This window comes from Panthera onca, chromosome C2 (assembly GCF_046562875.1).
Source record: "Panthera onca isolate mPanOnc1 chromosome C2, mPanOnc1 haplotype 2, whole genome shotgun sequence".
NCBI lineage: Eukaryota > Metazoa > Chordata > Mammalia > Carnivora > Felidae > Panthera > Panthera onca.
In genome coordinates this window covers 11,777,594-11,792,841 of record NC_138347.1, presented here as the reverse complement: position 1 = coordinate 11,792,841, position 15,248 = coordinate 11,777,594, and the positions used below count along the sequence as shown (strand labels likewise).

General features: G+C 49.1%; 1 protein-coding gene and 1 long non-coding RNA gene across 2 annotated transcripts in view; one reads left to right on the top strand and one right to left on the bottom strand.

The window, feature by feature from the left end:
- IFNGR2 (interferon gamma receptor 2) overlaps positions 1-13,372 on the top strand; it is a 28,846-nt gene extending 15,474 nt beyond the window's left edge. The window contains exons 3-7 of the mRNA XM_060640428.3: positions 409-614; positions 5,298-5,443; positions 9,520-9,679; positions 10,072-10,229; positions 12,686-13,372. Of these exons, the coding sequence (XP_060496411.3) occupies positions 409-614; positions 5,298-5,443; positions 9,520-9,679; positions 10,072-10,229; positions 12,686-12,859 (844 nt within the window). The 3' untranslated portion in view covers positions 12,860-13,372. The remainder of the gene's footprint in view (positions 1-408; positions 615-5,297; positions 5,444-9,519; positions 9,680-10,071; positions 10,230-12,685) is intronic.
- On the bottom strand, positions 9,872-11,571 carry LOC132683958 (uncharacterized). The gene is made up of 2 exons (XR_009612483.3): positions 11,335-11,571; positions 9,872-10,160 (listed from the first exon to the last, which is right to left on the bottom strand). It is a non-coding gene; the product is annotated as an uncharacterized LOC132683958 (long non-coding RNA).
- Positions 13,373-15,248: the final 1,876 nt, after the last annotated feature.

Below are 15,248 nucleotides of genomic sequence, written 5' to 3'. Positions count from 1 at the left end.
GAGTTGTACACTTTGGGTTTTTTTTTTTTTAGTGTTTTTTATTTTATTTTATTTTATTTTATTTTATTTTATTTCATTTTATTTTTGAGAGCGAGAAACAGAGCATGAGCAGGGGAGGGACAGAGAAAGAGGGAGACACAGAATCTGAAGCAGGCCTCAGGCTCTGAGCTGTCAGCCCAGAGCCCGACGCGGGGCTCGAACCCACGAACCGCGAGATCATGACCTGAGCTGCAGTCGGATGCTCAACCGACCGAACCAGCCAGGTGCCCCTGAGTTGTACACTTTGAATGGGTGAATTATATGCTATGGGAATTGTATCTCAGTAAAGCTCCTTTTTAAAAGTCAGCTCTGGCGAGACTGTCGTAGAAGAGCGAATTCTGTGAAGTGAAATCCTCTTTTCCTTTGCAGCCGTAGTAGCAGTACGTGGTATGACCTCAGTGACAAGGTGGAGGTAAACTGTATGAACATCACCACAACAGAGTGTGACTTCACCCCAAAAGGCAACTCAGTCTTTCTGCGACCGGAATTCGACACCTTTTTACGTGTTCGAGCGAAGGTAGACGAGCTGGTCTCTCCGTGGCTGACAGTGCCTTCTTTCCAGTACTGTAGGAATGGTAAGAGAACTTGGCTGTGAAACGTCCTTTATCACTTCCAGGCTTTCTTCACTTTCGTCCTCCCTGAACAGTTTTGGCCCCATGCACCTCAGTCTTGCTTCTCACCCCACATAGCCAGCAAACAGGTGGATTCATGATGGTCAAGTCCAAGTACTGACCGTGGAGGCCGATGCTAGAGGAGTGTGATTTACCAAACCAGGGGCTGGCAAACTACAGCCCGTAGGCCACGTCCAGCCCACCAGCTTGTGGTTGTAAATTTTATTGGAACAGTTTCACCATCTTTTAATAACGTATGGCCTGCGGATGCCTTCAAGGTACAGCAGTAGAGTTGAATAGTTGCAACGGAGATTATCTGGCCTGCAAAGCCTAAATTTACGCTGGCACTTTACTGAAAAAGCTTGCTGACCTCTGGGCTGGATAGTTGGCTTCACTGATCACTCTTAACTCTTCTGGCACAACTTCCTTTATGTTCAAAAAAGACTTTAATTCAGCCTTGAACAGTGCCTGGCACATAGTGGATATTCAGGAAAGCTTGGTTGAATGATTGAACAAACGTGCTTCCAGAAATTGGAAGGGGGCATAAGAAATGACAGAGAGTAATTTGTACATTTGCTTCTTCCGTGATTCATTTTTCACATGGTCAGCTGTGCCCCGTGTTTCTTCGGTGTTTATGGTTTATGCAGACATAAAGTGTGGAATCCTGATTCAAACAAACTAAACACGTATAAGACCAGTGAGGAAATGTCACCGTCTAGCTATTTGATGATCTGCATAAGCAATTATTGTTAATTTATCTTAGGTATTATAATGGTATTTTATGTTTTTAAAGGTGGGGGCGGTGTCTTTTCTTTTAAAGACACATACTGGAGTATTTACACATGAAATGATGTGATGTTTGAGATTCGTTCACAACAACCCAGAGAGTAGGAGGCTAAGGGCAAGGTGGATGGGCACGCGGGCAACAAAATTGGCCGTGACTTGACAGTTGATCAAAGCTGGGTAATGAGTACATGAGTTTTTGTTGTGAGCTTCGCCTTACTTTCTACATGTTTGAAATGTTCTGAGATAGGAAGCTAAGAAAAAAAAGTCAACCGTTTGTGCTAGATGATGCAGGGACGGAAAAAGAAGACATTGTGATCCCTGGCAGCTGATCGTCTACTGTGGACAAGTTATTTGTCCTTGAGTAGAGAACCAGCACACATTTGAGCTGTGAAATGTCACCTAAGTGGGAATTAATTTAAAAGAAGAAAGGAAGGAAAGGAAAGGAAAGGAAAGGGGAAAAGAAAGGAGAGGAGAGGAGAGGAGAGGAGAGGAAAGGAAAGGAAAGGAAAGGAAAGGAAAGGAAAGGAAAGGAGAGGAAAGGAAAGGGGAAAAGAAAGAGGAGAGGAGAGGAAAGGAAAGGAAAGGGGAAAAGAAAGGAGAGGAGAGGAGAGGAAAGGAAAGGAAAGGAAAGGGGAAAAGAAAGGAGAGGAGAGGAAAGGACAGGAAAGGAAAGGAAAGGGAAAGAGAAGAGAGGAGAGGAGAAGAAAGGAAAGGGAAAAAGAAAGGAGAGGAAAGGAAAGGGGAAAAGGAAAGAGAGGAGAGGAAAGGAGAGGAAAGGAAAGGGAAAGAGAGGAGAGGAGAGGAAAGGAAGGGAAAGGGGGAAAGAAAGAGGAAAGGAAAGGGGAAAAGAAAGGAGAGGAGAAGAAAGGAAAGGAAAGGAAAGGAAAGGAAAGGAAAGGAAAGGAAAGGAAAAAAAGAAAGAGGAGAGGAAAGGAAAAGAAAGGACAGGAAAGGGGAAAAGGAAGGAAAGGGAGGGAGGGAGGGAGGGAAAGTGGTGGTTACTGGGCACATCCAGGAGAGGAATGGGACTAGAAGCAAGCCCCATCCTGAAAGTCTTTGGTCCATCTCTGCTCTCTGTCCTTCGAGACTGAGCTGGGGAGCAGTGCCCCCAGGTGATTACCAGCTGGGTTGTCATCCTCTGCCCGTCGCTTATAAAGACCAAGGCAGTTGGGTCCTAGGGGCCCCATCGCTGTGTCCAGCACTCATGCTCTGGGGATAGAGAACCAACAGGAAGATGCTTTCCCAAGCGTTTGGCGGGGGAAGAGGAGCTGGCTGCAGGGGGCAGGCTGTAGCATCACGCAGACCTAGGTTCAGATCGCGGCTCTACCGCTTACTCGCTGCGACTCTGGGCGAGGACAGTCACCCCCAGGCTTCCGTTTCCCCCTCTGGGAACCGCCTTCTGTGCTTGGCCACACGGATCTGTGGGGACACATGTGAAGTCCACGTGGCCTGGTTTATAGTCAGAACTTAGTGCATGGAAATTGTATCCACAGTTACCCACGGATAACAGACTTCCTTCCATGTGCCGAGACAAGGCAGATTGTGTCCCCCTCAAGAGACAGGTGTCTCAGGTTGGTGCCAGATTCCAGACCCAGGACTCTCAGAAGGGTACGTCTCTCAGCGCTGACCTTCCAGCAGATTACGTGACTGGTTGCGACTGGCGCCCTTGCTTCCAGGCCCACTTCCCATGTGTGAGTCACAGAAGAGTCTAGAGAATACACGCCCCACGGAGGTGAGAGGCGTGCAGCAGGCGGCCGGGGCCTGCAGGTCAGTGTCTCTTGTGCTCCAGCCGCTTGGCTGCGACAGGGAAGCTTGACAGAGTAAATGCCAACATCTGTGAGCGTCTGTGGACCTTGATCTCCACCCTCTGAGGTCAGAGGGCCTGGGTGCAAACCCTGCAGGGACCAGTTACTTTTGCACAGAGAAGGGCAGCTAAACCAGGTGCCTAAGCCTCACCAACCTGGGAGAGCCCAGGGAAGAGCACAGAAGCAGAAGAGAAATCCTCCCCCACTGTGAGGAGCACAGTACTGTACACAGTGACACGATCGATCGTCTGCAGGTATAAACGGTGTGTGTGGAAACAGGCCTCTTAAGAACTCACGCAGCCTTGGGGCGCCTGGGTGGCTCCATCGGTTAAGCCTCCGACTTCAGCTCAGGTCATGATCTCACAGTCCGTGAGTTCGAGCCCCACGTCAGGCTCTGTGCTGACCGCTCGGAGCCTGGAGCCTGCTTCAGATTCTGTGTCTCCCTCTCTCTCTGCTCCTCCCCGACTCGTGCTCTGTCTCTCTCTGTCTCTCAAAAATGAATAAACATTAAAAAAAAAAACAAAACCTAAAAAAAAAAGAATTCATGCAGCCCAACTTCTACTTTGATCCGAGTTTCTCTGGTTAATTACATGCTTTAAGTGCCGACTTGAGAAATGTTGTAACTTTTAATGCATAGCACTTGGTGAGTCATAGTCCTCCACCATCCTGGGAACTAAAAACAAAGCTGTAACAAGTAGACTTACTATGGTACTAGTTCTCTGCTACACTGGTTCCCTGTTACTAGATATCTTTTAAATGTTTTTTAACATTTATTTGTTTTTGAGAGAGACAGTGTGAGCAGGGGAGGGGCAGAGACAGAGGGAGACACGGAATCAGAAGAGGCTCCGGGCTCTGAGCTGTCGGCACAGAGCCCCACACGGGGCTCGAACTTACAAACCGCGAGATCATGTCCTGAGCCGAAGTTGGACGCTCAACCCACTGAGCCACCCAGGCGCCCCTCCCTGTTAACTATATTTGAACATAGTGTTACAATAAGCAAAGGGACCTGCATTCAAAGGTTTGGAAATGGCAATCTTGTTCATTTGTAAAGAAACTGTAAAAATGTGTATTAAGTACATATACGAAGTAGGTAGGTAGTAGATAAGGACTAACAAAACCCCTTCCTCCTCTGCGTGAAAATCTGACCTTTGGGTAACCTTCCAGCAGCTTCTCTGGAAAGTGGAGAAAGGTGGCATGTCGGCCGTGTTCCTTGGCATCACCTATGTCAACATGAGCCCTGACCGATAAACTGCATCTCCCTGGGGACCGTCCCCAATACGTCTTAGGAAGCCATGTCTGGGGCCGAGTGCAGCGATGTTTGTAACTGCGCGTGTCCCTTGTGGGGACTCTGGAAACTCTCCCTGCAGAGCTACTGTAAGAGATACTGGCTCTTGGGGCTTAACCCAGGAGGTTCCTGTACTTGCCTGTCGCGGGTCTCTCTTTGCACGGAAGCTGTGTCCTTGGGGGGACCAAAGACACCGGCTCTGGGCCTCCAGGTAGATGGCTGCAAAGGACCCCTCCCTCCACTGAAGACAGGAAGCCCCCGGTGCTACCCTGTGGCCCTGCTGGGCTTCCTACCCCGTAGCTGTCCAAGTAAAGCCCAGAGCAGTCTCTGGTAGTCTTATGTGCCTGGATGCGATCTCATTGCATTTATAAATACACGTATGTGTGTGTTTACACACTATATATATATATATATATATATACATATATATATATATATACAATTATGTATTTTTAATTTTTTTTAATGTTTCTTTATTTTTGAGACGAGAGAGACACAGAGCACAAGCAGGGGAGGGACAGAGAGAGAGAGGGAAACACAGAACCCAAAGCAGGCTCCAGGCTCCAAGCTGCCAGCACAGAGCCAGACTCGGGACTCGAACATGTCAACCGTGAGATCATGACCTGAGCCAAAGTCGGACGCTCAACTGACTGAGCCACCCAGGCGCCCCTAAAATCATATATTGTGTGATTTATAAAACATACATATATATGCATGTATGTGTATATGTTTACGTATATTTTTTTGCCTTTGTTTGTCATTCTATTTCAGTTACCGTCGGGCCTCCCGAAAACATTTGGGTGACGCCAGGAGAAGGCTCCCTTATCATCAGGCTCTCCTCTCCCTTTGACGTCCGTGCCTTCTCGGCCACTTTTTTGTATTATGTCCATTACTGGGAAAAGGCAGGAATCCAACAGGCAAGAGCATTTTTATACCTTGTTTTTAATTTTCTTTCCTTTGGACTTCCTGATACAGCGAAAGAAAGTAGACTTTAGAATGGATGGGGAGGGGGGAGCCTGGGTGGCTCAGTCGTTTGAGCGTCTCTTGATTTTGGCTCAGGTCATGGTCCCGGGGCCGTGGGCTCGAGACCTGCATTGGAGCGTGGAGCCTGCTTGAAATTCTCTCTCTTTCACTCTGCCCCCCGCCCCTGTTCGCGCACGCACTCTCCCTCTCTGTAATAAAAAATAATAATACTAAATGGACAAGGGGGGCAGAACGTCCCAGCATTGCCTTCGAGTCTGAGCCCTGAACCAGCTTTAATCCTTCTCCTCTAGGCGCGTGGCTTCTGCCACCCGTGCGAGGCTTCCCTTCTACCAGGTGGATCTGAAGGGCCCCTCTCTTCCTGACAGCATGCTGTTCCTGTTGTCTGGGGCGCTCACGGTGCTTTGTGGCACCGTAAAGCTCAGAGAAGGTTCTAGAGGGCCTGTTTCTCCGACAAGGAATTCACTACAGTCTGCAAGGTCGTATAAAGTCCTCCGGTTTGAATGATTTGCAAAGGCGACATATGTGACCAGGTGAAAAGTCTTCTTGGAGGAGAGGGAGAGTTCTAGGGAGAACGATGGAGGGTGTGAGAAGGCTTGGGGTCTGGAGACCTGCAAGTTGCCAGGGTCTGTCAGAAATGCAGGCTGTGTGGGGCGCCTGGGTGGCGCAGTCGGTTAAGCGTCCGACTTCGGCCAGGTCACGATCTCGCGGTCCGTGAGTTCGAGCCCCGCGTCGGGCTCTGGGCTGATGGCCCGGAGCCTGGAGCCTGTTTCCAATTCTGTGTCTCCCTCTCTCTCTGCCCCTCCCCCGTTCATGCTGCGTCTCTCTCTGTCCCAAAAATAAAAAAAAAAAAAAAAAAAAAAAAAAAAAACGTTGAAAAAAAAAAAAAAAGAAATGCAGGCTGTGTGAGGAGGGGCCGTGGCAGGCAGTGCACCTGACAAAGGTGGGTCGGACCAGCACAGCCTGGTCAGCCCTCCATGGTACGAAGAAACACGATGGCCTTAGCTCGTCGGCAGTGCCTGGCTATCCAAGCTGCATATCATGAGGTTTTATTATCTGGGTAGACTTCATGGTTTCCTAAATTCAGCATTATCACTTTGCTTTGTTTTCCAGTTTTATTGGGGTATAATTGACACCCATAACTGTGTAAGTTTAAGCAGCATAATGACTTACATATTGTGAAACAATTATAGCGTTTTACTTATTTATTTTTAAAATGTAATTTTGAGAGAGAGAGAGAGAGAGAGAGCACGCACGAATGAGGGAGGGACAGAGAGAGAAGGAGACGCAGAATCCGAAGCAGGCTCCAGGCTCAGAGCTGTCGGCACAGAGCCCGACATGGGGCTCGAACCCACAAACCGTGAGATCATGACCTGAGCCGAGGCCGGACGCTCAGCCAACTGAGCCACCCGGGCGCCTCAATTATAGTGTTTTATGATAAGAGCTTGTGTTTATCAAGGGCTTTCTTTGTGTTGGGCACTGGGCCAGACATTTTAGCTATGTCATCTCATTTAATCTCCGTACCAAGCTGTGTCACAGAGAAGGCAACCAAGTGGTTAAGTAACTCGCTCCAGGTCAGCAGCTGATAGCTAGCACATCAGTGCAGAGACGTTCTGGCCCCAGGGCCCATGCTCTGCAGTTATTATCTGACGTAGTTTACAAATTATTGCTTTCTCCTCATTTCTTTATGGGGAGTCTAGAAACATGGAAGAAGGCAAAACCCACTGACGAGTAGACTCTTATCATGTGGGAGAAGAGGAAATAATCATTTCCCCAAATCAGAGGTCAAAGTCTGATCAACTGGAATAGAGAAGGCCTGGAAGATTCCAGAAGGGATTTCCCTGTTCCCTTATCAACTGGAGCAGCTATACTTTGACCTTCTGTGAACAAAAGATTCTAGGGTTCAAATAATTCTGACCAGCACCTAGATTTGCTTGAAGGACCCATGGGACTTGGCATATAGTTGTATTCATGGCTATGGCATATTACAACAGGACACAAAGCAAAATCAGCAAAAGGGAGAGGTACGTGGGCCAAAGTCCAGAGGATTCCAGACACAAGCTTCCAAGAATTCCCCTCCCGAAAGACCCACCCAGGACACAATTACTCCAATGACAAGCTATGGCAACATGTGTAATGCAGTCTAGTAGAGAATTTTATCAGAGGCTCAGTGCCCAGGGCTTTTATTGGCTATATAGGCCTCTTCTCCCTAGCACATATCAAAATTACAGACTCCTAGAAGGAGAGCAGGTGTTCAGCATAAAAAAACATTGTAGGTACGATAAGCTGCTAATGTTAGCGAATGGTGGGGACACTGCCAGATTCCAAGTTCCCAGATGCCAGAGATAGTTAGTTACCCTTGCAAGCAGGCCTCCCAAGCACAGCAGTCTCGGTCTCTGTCGTCTGTGATTCTAAATTTTAGAAATGCCAACTGGCAGCTGAAATCATCCCAAAAAGAAGTTCGTCCTTAAAATTGCTCTATGTCACATCATGAGTGAAAATTTTTCTCCTCTGCCCTGGCAGTCTATCACCATTAAACAGAAGAAAAAAAGAAATCATCTATGATCCTACAGTTCATAAGTAATGTGATGACTATATTTCTCAAAATAAGATTTTCTATACACTATTGAATAATTGCCTTTCTTCAGTCAGTACTACAGCAGGCCTCATCTACACGGCACTGAACGTGTGAAATACCACCATTTCAAATGGCTATAGTGTTTTCTACTATATCTCAAAGTAGGAAAGCAGTCCCTTATAAGAAGTCCTTGGGGAGCCTGGGTGGCTCAGTCGGTTGAGCGTCTGACTTCAGCTCAGGTCATGATCGCACAGCTCGTGAGTTCAAGCCCCACATCTGGCTCTGTGCTGACAGCTCAGAGCCTGGAGCCTTCTTCAGATTCTGTCTCTCTCTCTCTCTCTCTCTGCCCCTCCCCTGCTCACACTCTGTCTCTCTCTCAAAAATAAATAAATATTAAAAAAAAAATTTTTTTTAAAAGAAATCCTATATTGCCATTATATATCTTTTCCTTGTTTCCCTGTGGAACAATGTCAACTTTGTCCAAGAGGAGAGTGAGAAGCCACTGACTAGAGGGACCCAGGTGGGGAGTTAGCGAGGCCCGAGGAAGGCAGTAGTAGGGATGTGGGGAGGAGACAGAATCCTCAAGAATCTGGGATCCCGCCGGTTCCTGATTACATGAGTAAACACACTGGGCATTTAAGCAATTTTATTTTATTTTATTCTATTTTATTTTATTCTATTCTATTCTATTCTATTCTATTTTAGAGAGAAAGAGAGAAAGGTGGGGGGCAGAGAGAGAGGCAGAAAGCAGGCTGTATACCCCGTGCAGAGCCCAACTTGGAGCTCGATCCAATGACCCTGAAATCATGACCTGAGCCGAAGTCGATCAGAAGCTCACCTGATGGAACCACCCAGGTGTCCCCCATTTAAGCAGCTTTAAAGGAGAAAATTTCATCCCAGAAACTGGGATTTGCTAAATTCCAGTGGCCGACCCTGCGTTGTTATAGTGGGCCCCCTCCGAGGCCTGAGAGCCAGAAACACAGCTCTGAAGCCACCAGCATCTTCCTTCACACAGCTGACCGGTTTTCACATATAAAGTTTGTCGCCTGCAAGCCAGTGACTCTTTAAAAACAGAATCTCTTGGGGTGCGTGGGTGGCTCCGTCAGTTAAGCATCAGACTCGTAGTTTTGGCTCAGGTCATGATCTCAAGGTTCATGAGTTCAAGCCCTGCACTGGGCTGTGCACTGACCGTGCGGAGCCTGCTTGGGATTCTCTCTCTCTCTCTCTCTCTCTCTCTCTCTCTCTGCCCCTCCCCTGCGCATGCTCTCTCTCAAAATAAACCTTAAAAAAAATTAACAAAACAAAACAGGATCTCTTTATTCTTTGGTTATTGTGTTCGCTGTGAATTTGGGGGAACATTGGAAAAGCTAGAAGTGCTCCCGCTGCATCTGTTTGGGTCATTTACATACGTGCTTCTTGGTGTTTTTGACATAGGTTAAAGGCCCTTTCAGGAGCACCTCCATCGTGTTGAATGACTTGAAACCCTTAAGAGAATACTGTTTACAAATCAAAGCGCAACTGGTTTGTGAAAAAGGAAACATCTCTAGACCCGGACACTTAAGCAACGTATCTTGCTACAAAACAGCGATGGATGGTAACATACCTTCTTAGGTCCTTTCTGACCTGGGCAAAGAATACTCCTCAAGTAGTGAAACCAGGGGTGGCTTGTTAGGCCAAGGGTCAAGGGTGGTAGGGGTGGGGAGACCCGGAGAGAAGGGGCAAGACGCGAACCCGGAAGTGTAGGCAACACAGGTTCATGCTGAGATCTACCGTAATAACAGCACCAGGCGGCTAACGCTGCTTTATTTTAGGATTGCCTTTCCTAGCTAGTCATCTAAGCATGTGAGGCTGGGCGGGGGAGGGGCAGCGTCGGCCCGATTCTACTAGGAAACGACCTCTCTCTAAGTGGTTGGCAGGTGAGAAATTACCGACGTTTGTACCACGGGTGGGACGGGCCTCTTGTTTACTTCCGCGTCATCTTTTTAGCCGCCACAAAACTCCAGCAAATCATCGTGATTGCTGTGGGACTCTTTCTGTTCCTGTCGATGCTGGCGGGGGCCTGTTTCTTCCTGGTCCTGAAATACAGAGGCCTGGTGAAATACTGGTTTCACTCTCCACCGAGCATCCCGTTACAAATAGAAGAGGTACGTGCGCACACATCCAGTGGGTGACATGTCGGCACTCCGCGGCCCCCTGGTAACACGTAAGAGGTCAGCGGCGGACAAAGCCACGGGCACGGAGGTTTGAATTAAAAGTGGTGCGGGGTTATTTGCACGCCCACGTTCCCGGCATGATTCATCACAGCCAAACGGGGGAGGCAACCTAAGCTCCCGTCGGTGGAGGAGCAGATAAACGAAATGTGGTACGTCCATCCAATGGAATATTATGCAGCCGTAAACAGGGAGGCGATTCTGCCGCATGCTGCAACGTGGGTGAACCCTGACGATGGTACGCCAGGTGAAATAGACCGGTCACAGAAAAGACCAACACTGTTTGATTCCACTTAACATGAGGTACTTAGAGGGAGACTGAAAGTAGAGTGGTGGTGGCCAGGGTCTGGGTGGGGAGGGGAAAGTGGGGAGTTAGAGTTTAATAGGTGCAGAGTTTTCATTTCGCAAAGTAAAAACAAGTGGTGAGGGTTGTACAACAGGGTGAATGTATTTTATACCAGTGAGCTGTATACATAAAAAAATAGCTAAGATGTAAATCCTATGTGACATGTATTTTACCACAATTTAAAACCATTTTTTTTTTTTTTAATGGCATGAGGTTGGTGGCAAAGGTGGTCTGGCCCAGCGTGGCCAAGGGTGGCCTGTAGCAGCACATCAGACCTGTGCCTTTTGGAGGAAGCCCCCAAGAGGCCTGGAAGAGGGTAGAGAGGCAGTGAAGACAGGGATCGAGAGCGCAGGCTGTGGGGCAGATGTGCGCACTTGGGAGGAGTCTAGAGAAAAAGCACCCGGGGCTGTGCAGACAGAACTTGGCGCACCAAGAGCTCACTGGATGTTACTAGTGTTTTGAAAGGCCTGAGGAAGAAGAGCGGACTGGTTCTCGTGAGAGGCCGATTTCATGCACAGCCCGACCACCCACCCCCACCTCCGGGGCTCCGCAAGGGGGCCGAGCCCTCCAAGAACACTAGGGGGACGTGCTTAGGGGCAGAAGCAAGCTGATGGAAGACTATTGAAAGATATTTGCTTCTGGAGGTTTCTTCGTAGGAAACGTGGGGTCAAGGTACTGGAAACAGAAGCTTACTGTGTCACATCTAGAAGGAATAGGTATCAGATAAGGTCCAAGTGTGTAGAGAAACAGCAGGGCTTCTAGAAGGAGCTGTAGTCCCTTGTTGGCCTTCATCTGTCACGAGGTATTTAAAGTACACAGACATGGTACGAACTACATGTTATGTTCCCTACGAGACCCTCCATACAGATGTTGCATGATTCCACTTACTTGAGGCATCTAGAATACTCCACCTCATAGAAGCTGGAATAGAACGGTGGTTGCCAGGGGCTGGGGGTGGCGGGGGGGGGGGGGGGGTGGGCACAGGGAGTCGCTGTTCGGTGTGCAGAGTTCCAGTCAGGCAAGTGAGTTCTGGAGATCTGTACATCATCCTGCCTGTAATTAGTACCGTATTATACACTTAAAGATTTGTCAAGAGGGCAGAACTCATCTTGAGTGTTGTTATAACACCCACCCACCCCCCCCCCCACACACACACCCAGCGTTTTCCCCTGGTTAATAGTTTCACAAAATAACAGCTCTCAGTGGGCCTCAGAATCTTCCCTGCATTCGTGGGTCTCTCGCAGCCGAGCAAACAGCACCACCCCGTGTGAAGTTGTCCCTTTGGGGCGTGGATCCCAAACAGAGAGGCTTTCAGTTTACTTTCCTGGGAAAGTGTTAAAAACCTCTGTCAAAGGGCACTGACGTTCCACGAGAAGAACGAGCCAGGTTTCACTTATATTTGGGGGGGGGGGGGGTCTCACAAGTGCGCGTGATGCGTTGACGTTCCTCTCGCCCTTCGTCAGCTCTCGGCTCACCGGATGTTCCGGTGTCTCTGTCGCTCAGCAGTAAGGCCAAGGCTCAGCCTAGAACAGAGGCGGGAGGGAGGGGGGCAAGTGGGCCGCCATGAAACAGCTCTGCGCCTTGAGGCCCCCACCGCCTCACCCCTGCCCGGGAGGCCGCACTGACCGTCCTGCGGCACGCCTGGCTTCTTGGCTGTGAGCTGGAAGTGACCGGCAGGGGCGGGGGCTGAGGAAAAACACTGGCGCATTTCCCCCCTTTTCCCCACCACCTCCTCCTTCGCGGGGAAGTTAAATTCCAGAGACATTTCAGGGAGAACCGTCCCCAAGGCTGCACCGAGTGCAGCAAGTCTGAGCTTGCCTTTCCCGAGCTACGGCATGACCTCGGTGGGCCCACACATTCGCGTTCGGGTTAGCAATGGCGTGAGGGGTGAGGGCTGCTCTCGTTTTAGAAGCTGTTTCCGTGGTGGTCAGAATAGGAAGTCCTACCTGGGGTAGATAGGACTGCGCCAAGTAAATGTGAAGTCGAAAGTCCGGTGTTTCGAACTGACAAACTAATTACAATGCTGGTTTTCAACCTTTTCAAGTATTTAAAGGACCCGGCTCAGCCTATCTTGGAGGCCCTGGACAAGGACAGCTCGCCAAAGGATGATGCCTGGGACTCTGTGTCCGTTGTTTCGTTTCCAGAGAAGGAGCAAGAAGATGTTCTCCACAGTACTTTGCACCAAAGCCCCGGTCCGGTCCAGCAGCCTGTGGGATGAGGGCTCTGAGCCGACGAAGCAGCTGATGTTCGCGTCGCGACTTCACAGAGCCCAGCACTCCATATTCCCGTCCCGCCAAGGCCGCCGGTGCCTGGGAAGATGCCATGGGTCTCGTAGGGGAGACAAGTTTGTTTTTTGTTTCTAGAGTTTTCTAATCATACAAGTTTCTAGAATGATTCTACAGAGATAGCCCAGAATAATTAAGATTTCTCTTAAACACTAAAAGGACACATAATTGTTAGCAAAATGGCTCTGGTACGCCTCTGAGGTTTCGTTCGTCGGCAGCGAGGACGCCGGGTCCTCTCCTTGACTCGGGCGGGTGGGCTGCAGCCCCTGGGGCAGGTCATGTAACCTGTCCCAGGCTGTCCCAACGAGGGACATCGAGTGACCCTTCGCCATAGCCAGTCTCCTGCCTTAAAATGTGATTAGCCCTGTAAATATTTTCCTGGTAATTTAAGCCTTTTTTTTTTTTTCAAGCTAGGAATAAAAGACTTCAACTTTTTCAAAGTAAAAGTGAAGTTTCTGCTTTCCATTTCACCTTCTTTATTTTGGCCTATTTTCTGCAAAGTTTCAACTTTTTAAAAAATTACTATATCTAGGGGTGCCTGGGTGGCTCGGTCCGTTAAGCGTCCAACTTCAGCTCAGGTCATGATCTCACGGCTCATGAGTTCGAGCCCCGCGTCAGGCTCTGCACTGACAGCTCGGAGCCTGGAGCCTGCTTCGGATTCTGTGTCTCCCTCTCTCTCCACCCTTCCCCCACTTGTGCTCTCTCTCTCTCTCAAAAATAAATAAACATTCCAAAAAAAATTACTATATCTAAACTTTTGTTTTCTTAATACCCGGTAGAGCTACCGAGGCCTCATGGTCACTCAGCGAGAACTGTCTACGTGTGTCACATGATTCCTTAGGAGCGTATAAAGGGCACTTTCAGAAGCCGCATAAGCATTTCACTCGTGATGAGTCGTATATTGACCAAGGCCTGTAGGTAGTAAAGAGAATTTGCTAATGGACGACGGTGATACCCACTGGGCACGCGCGTCTTCCGATTATGTAAGTATTGATGGGCTCTTTTGTTCAAGGGATGTGGATTAAAAATCCATTTATATGACTCATCGCACTTAGGAAATGGATGTGTAGCTTCACACCCCATCCCCCAACACACACACAAAGTGGTAAGTTGCCGTAACGTCTGCCTTACCCAGAAACCCTCCTGGCGGCCCAACCTCACTGGGAAGAAGAGACGCTGACTGTAGGAATATGAAGCTTCTAGCACTAATTGATGGGACCACCTTCCCTCTCTCATTTGGGGCCTGTGCCACTGGGGAGGGATCGGCTCTCAGGCCAAAGCACCGTGTCCTTTGCTGCCCCGAGTGACGGGAGAGAAAAGGACATCCATCCACAGGCCCCACGCCACTCAAGTCCTCCTGGGAGAGATCCGCGTTACCTGTTAGGGACGGGTCTGTAAGAAGATGGAGACTATGAACACCTACCTGGGATCATTTAGGGGCTCTGATAGAGGGCTTTCTCTGCTGGACCATGGGGGAAGCCCTGGGAGGGGAGGAGGACGTAGCAGAAAGCAGGCCAGGGTTCGAGCCCAGCAGAAAGGGGGACAGATCAATTCCGCTGGAAAATAAGTTCATAAACGCCACCCTGTGTAAAAGGGAGTTAGTGACAGCTGGTCAGGGGCCAGCAGGCTGGCTGTGGGGACCAGATTCTGCTAAGGCTGAACTGGCCTCAGGGCAGAATCGGTGGAGCGTCCTGAAGCAGGAGTTCGCTGTGGTTCAGGCCCAGAGAGGCCCTTCTTGGTCGAAGACAGCGGCTTATGTTAGTGACAGACTCAGAGCCCAAACCCAGAGGCAGCACTACGTCCGGGTGCTTCTCTGGAGCCAGGCTCTCCGACGCCATCGCATACTAGGGGACAGGATGCCGATGACACCAAACTGGCTTCCCCAGGACTCCAAACGTGCTGCTGCTCTTTCCCATCCTAACTCAGTAAGCGTCGCGAGGAGGCATGGGGCTGGCGAGAAAGGACGAGAGTTATTGGAGTAAGATTCTCCATTTTCATGTCTCTTCCAAAAAAAAAAAAAAAAAAAACCACACCTGGTTCTACTTCGTAAAATAAATGGCTCATCAGTGGAATTAATACACTAACTTGGCACTTTAATGTCTAGTCAAGCTGAGTACGTAACCGTAAAACATTTGAGTCAGAAGCGTTCTCGTAAATCATTTTTAACAGGGCAGGCATGCACCAAGCCCACCCTGCCCCCCCATCTCCGTGTGGTCTGTAGGCTAAGAATAGTCCCTACATCTTCAAACGGCTGGGGAGGGGGCGCCTGGGGGGCTCAGTCGGTTAAGCGTCTGACTTGATTTCAGCTCAGGTCATGATCTC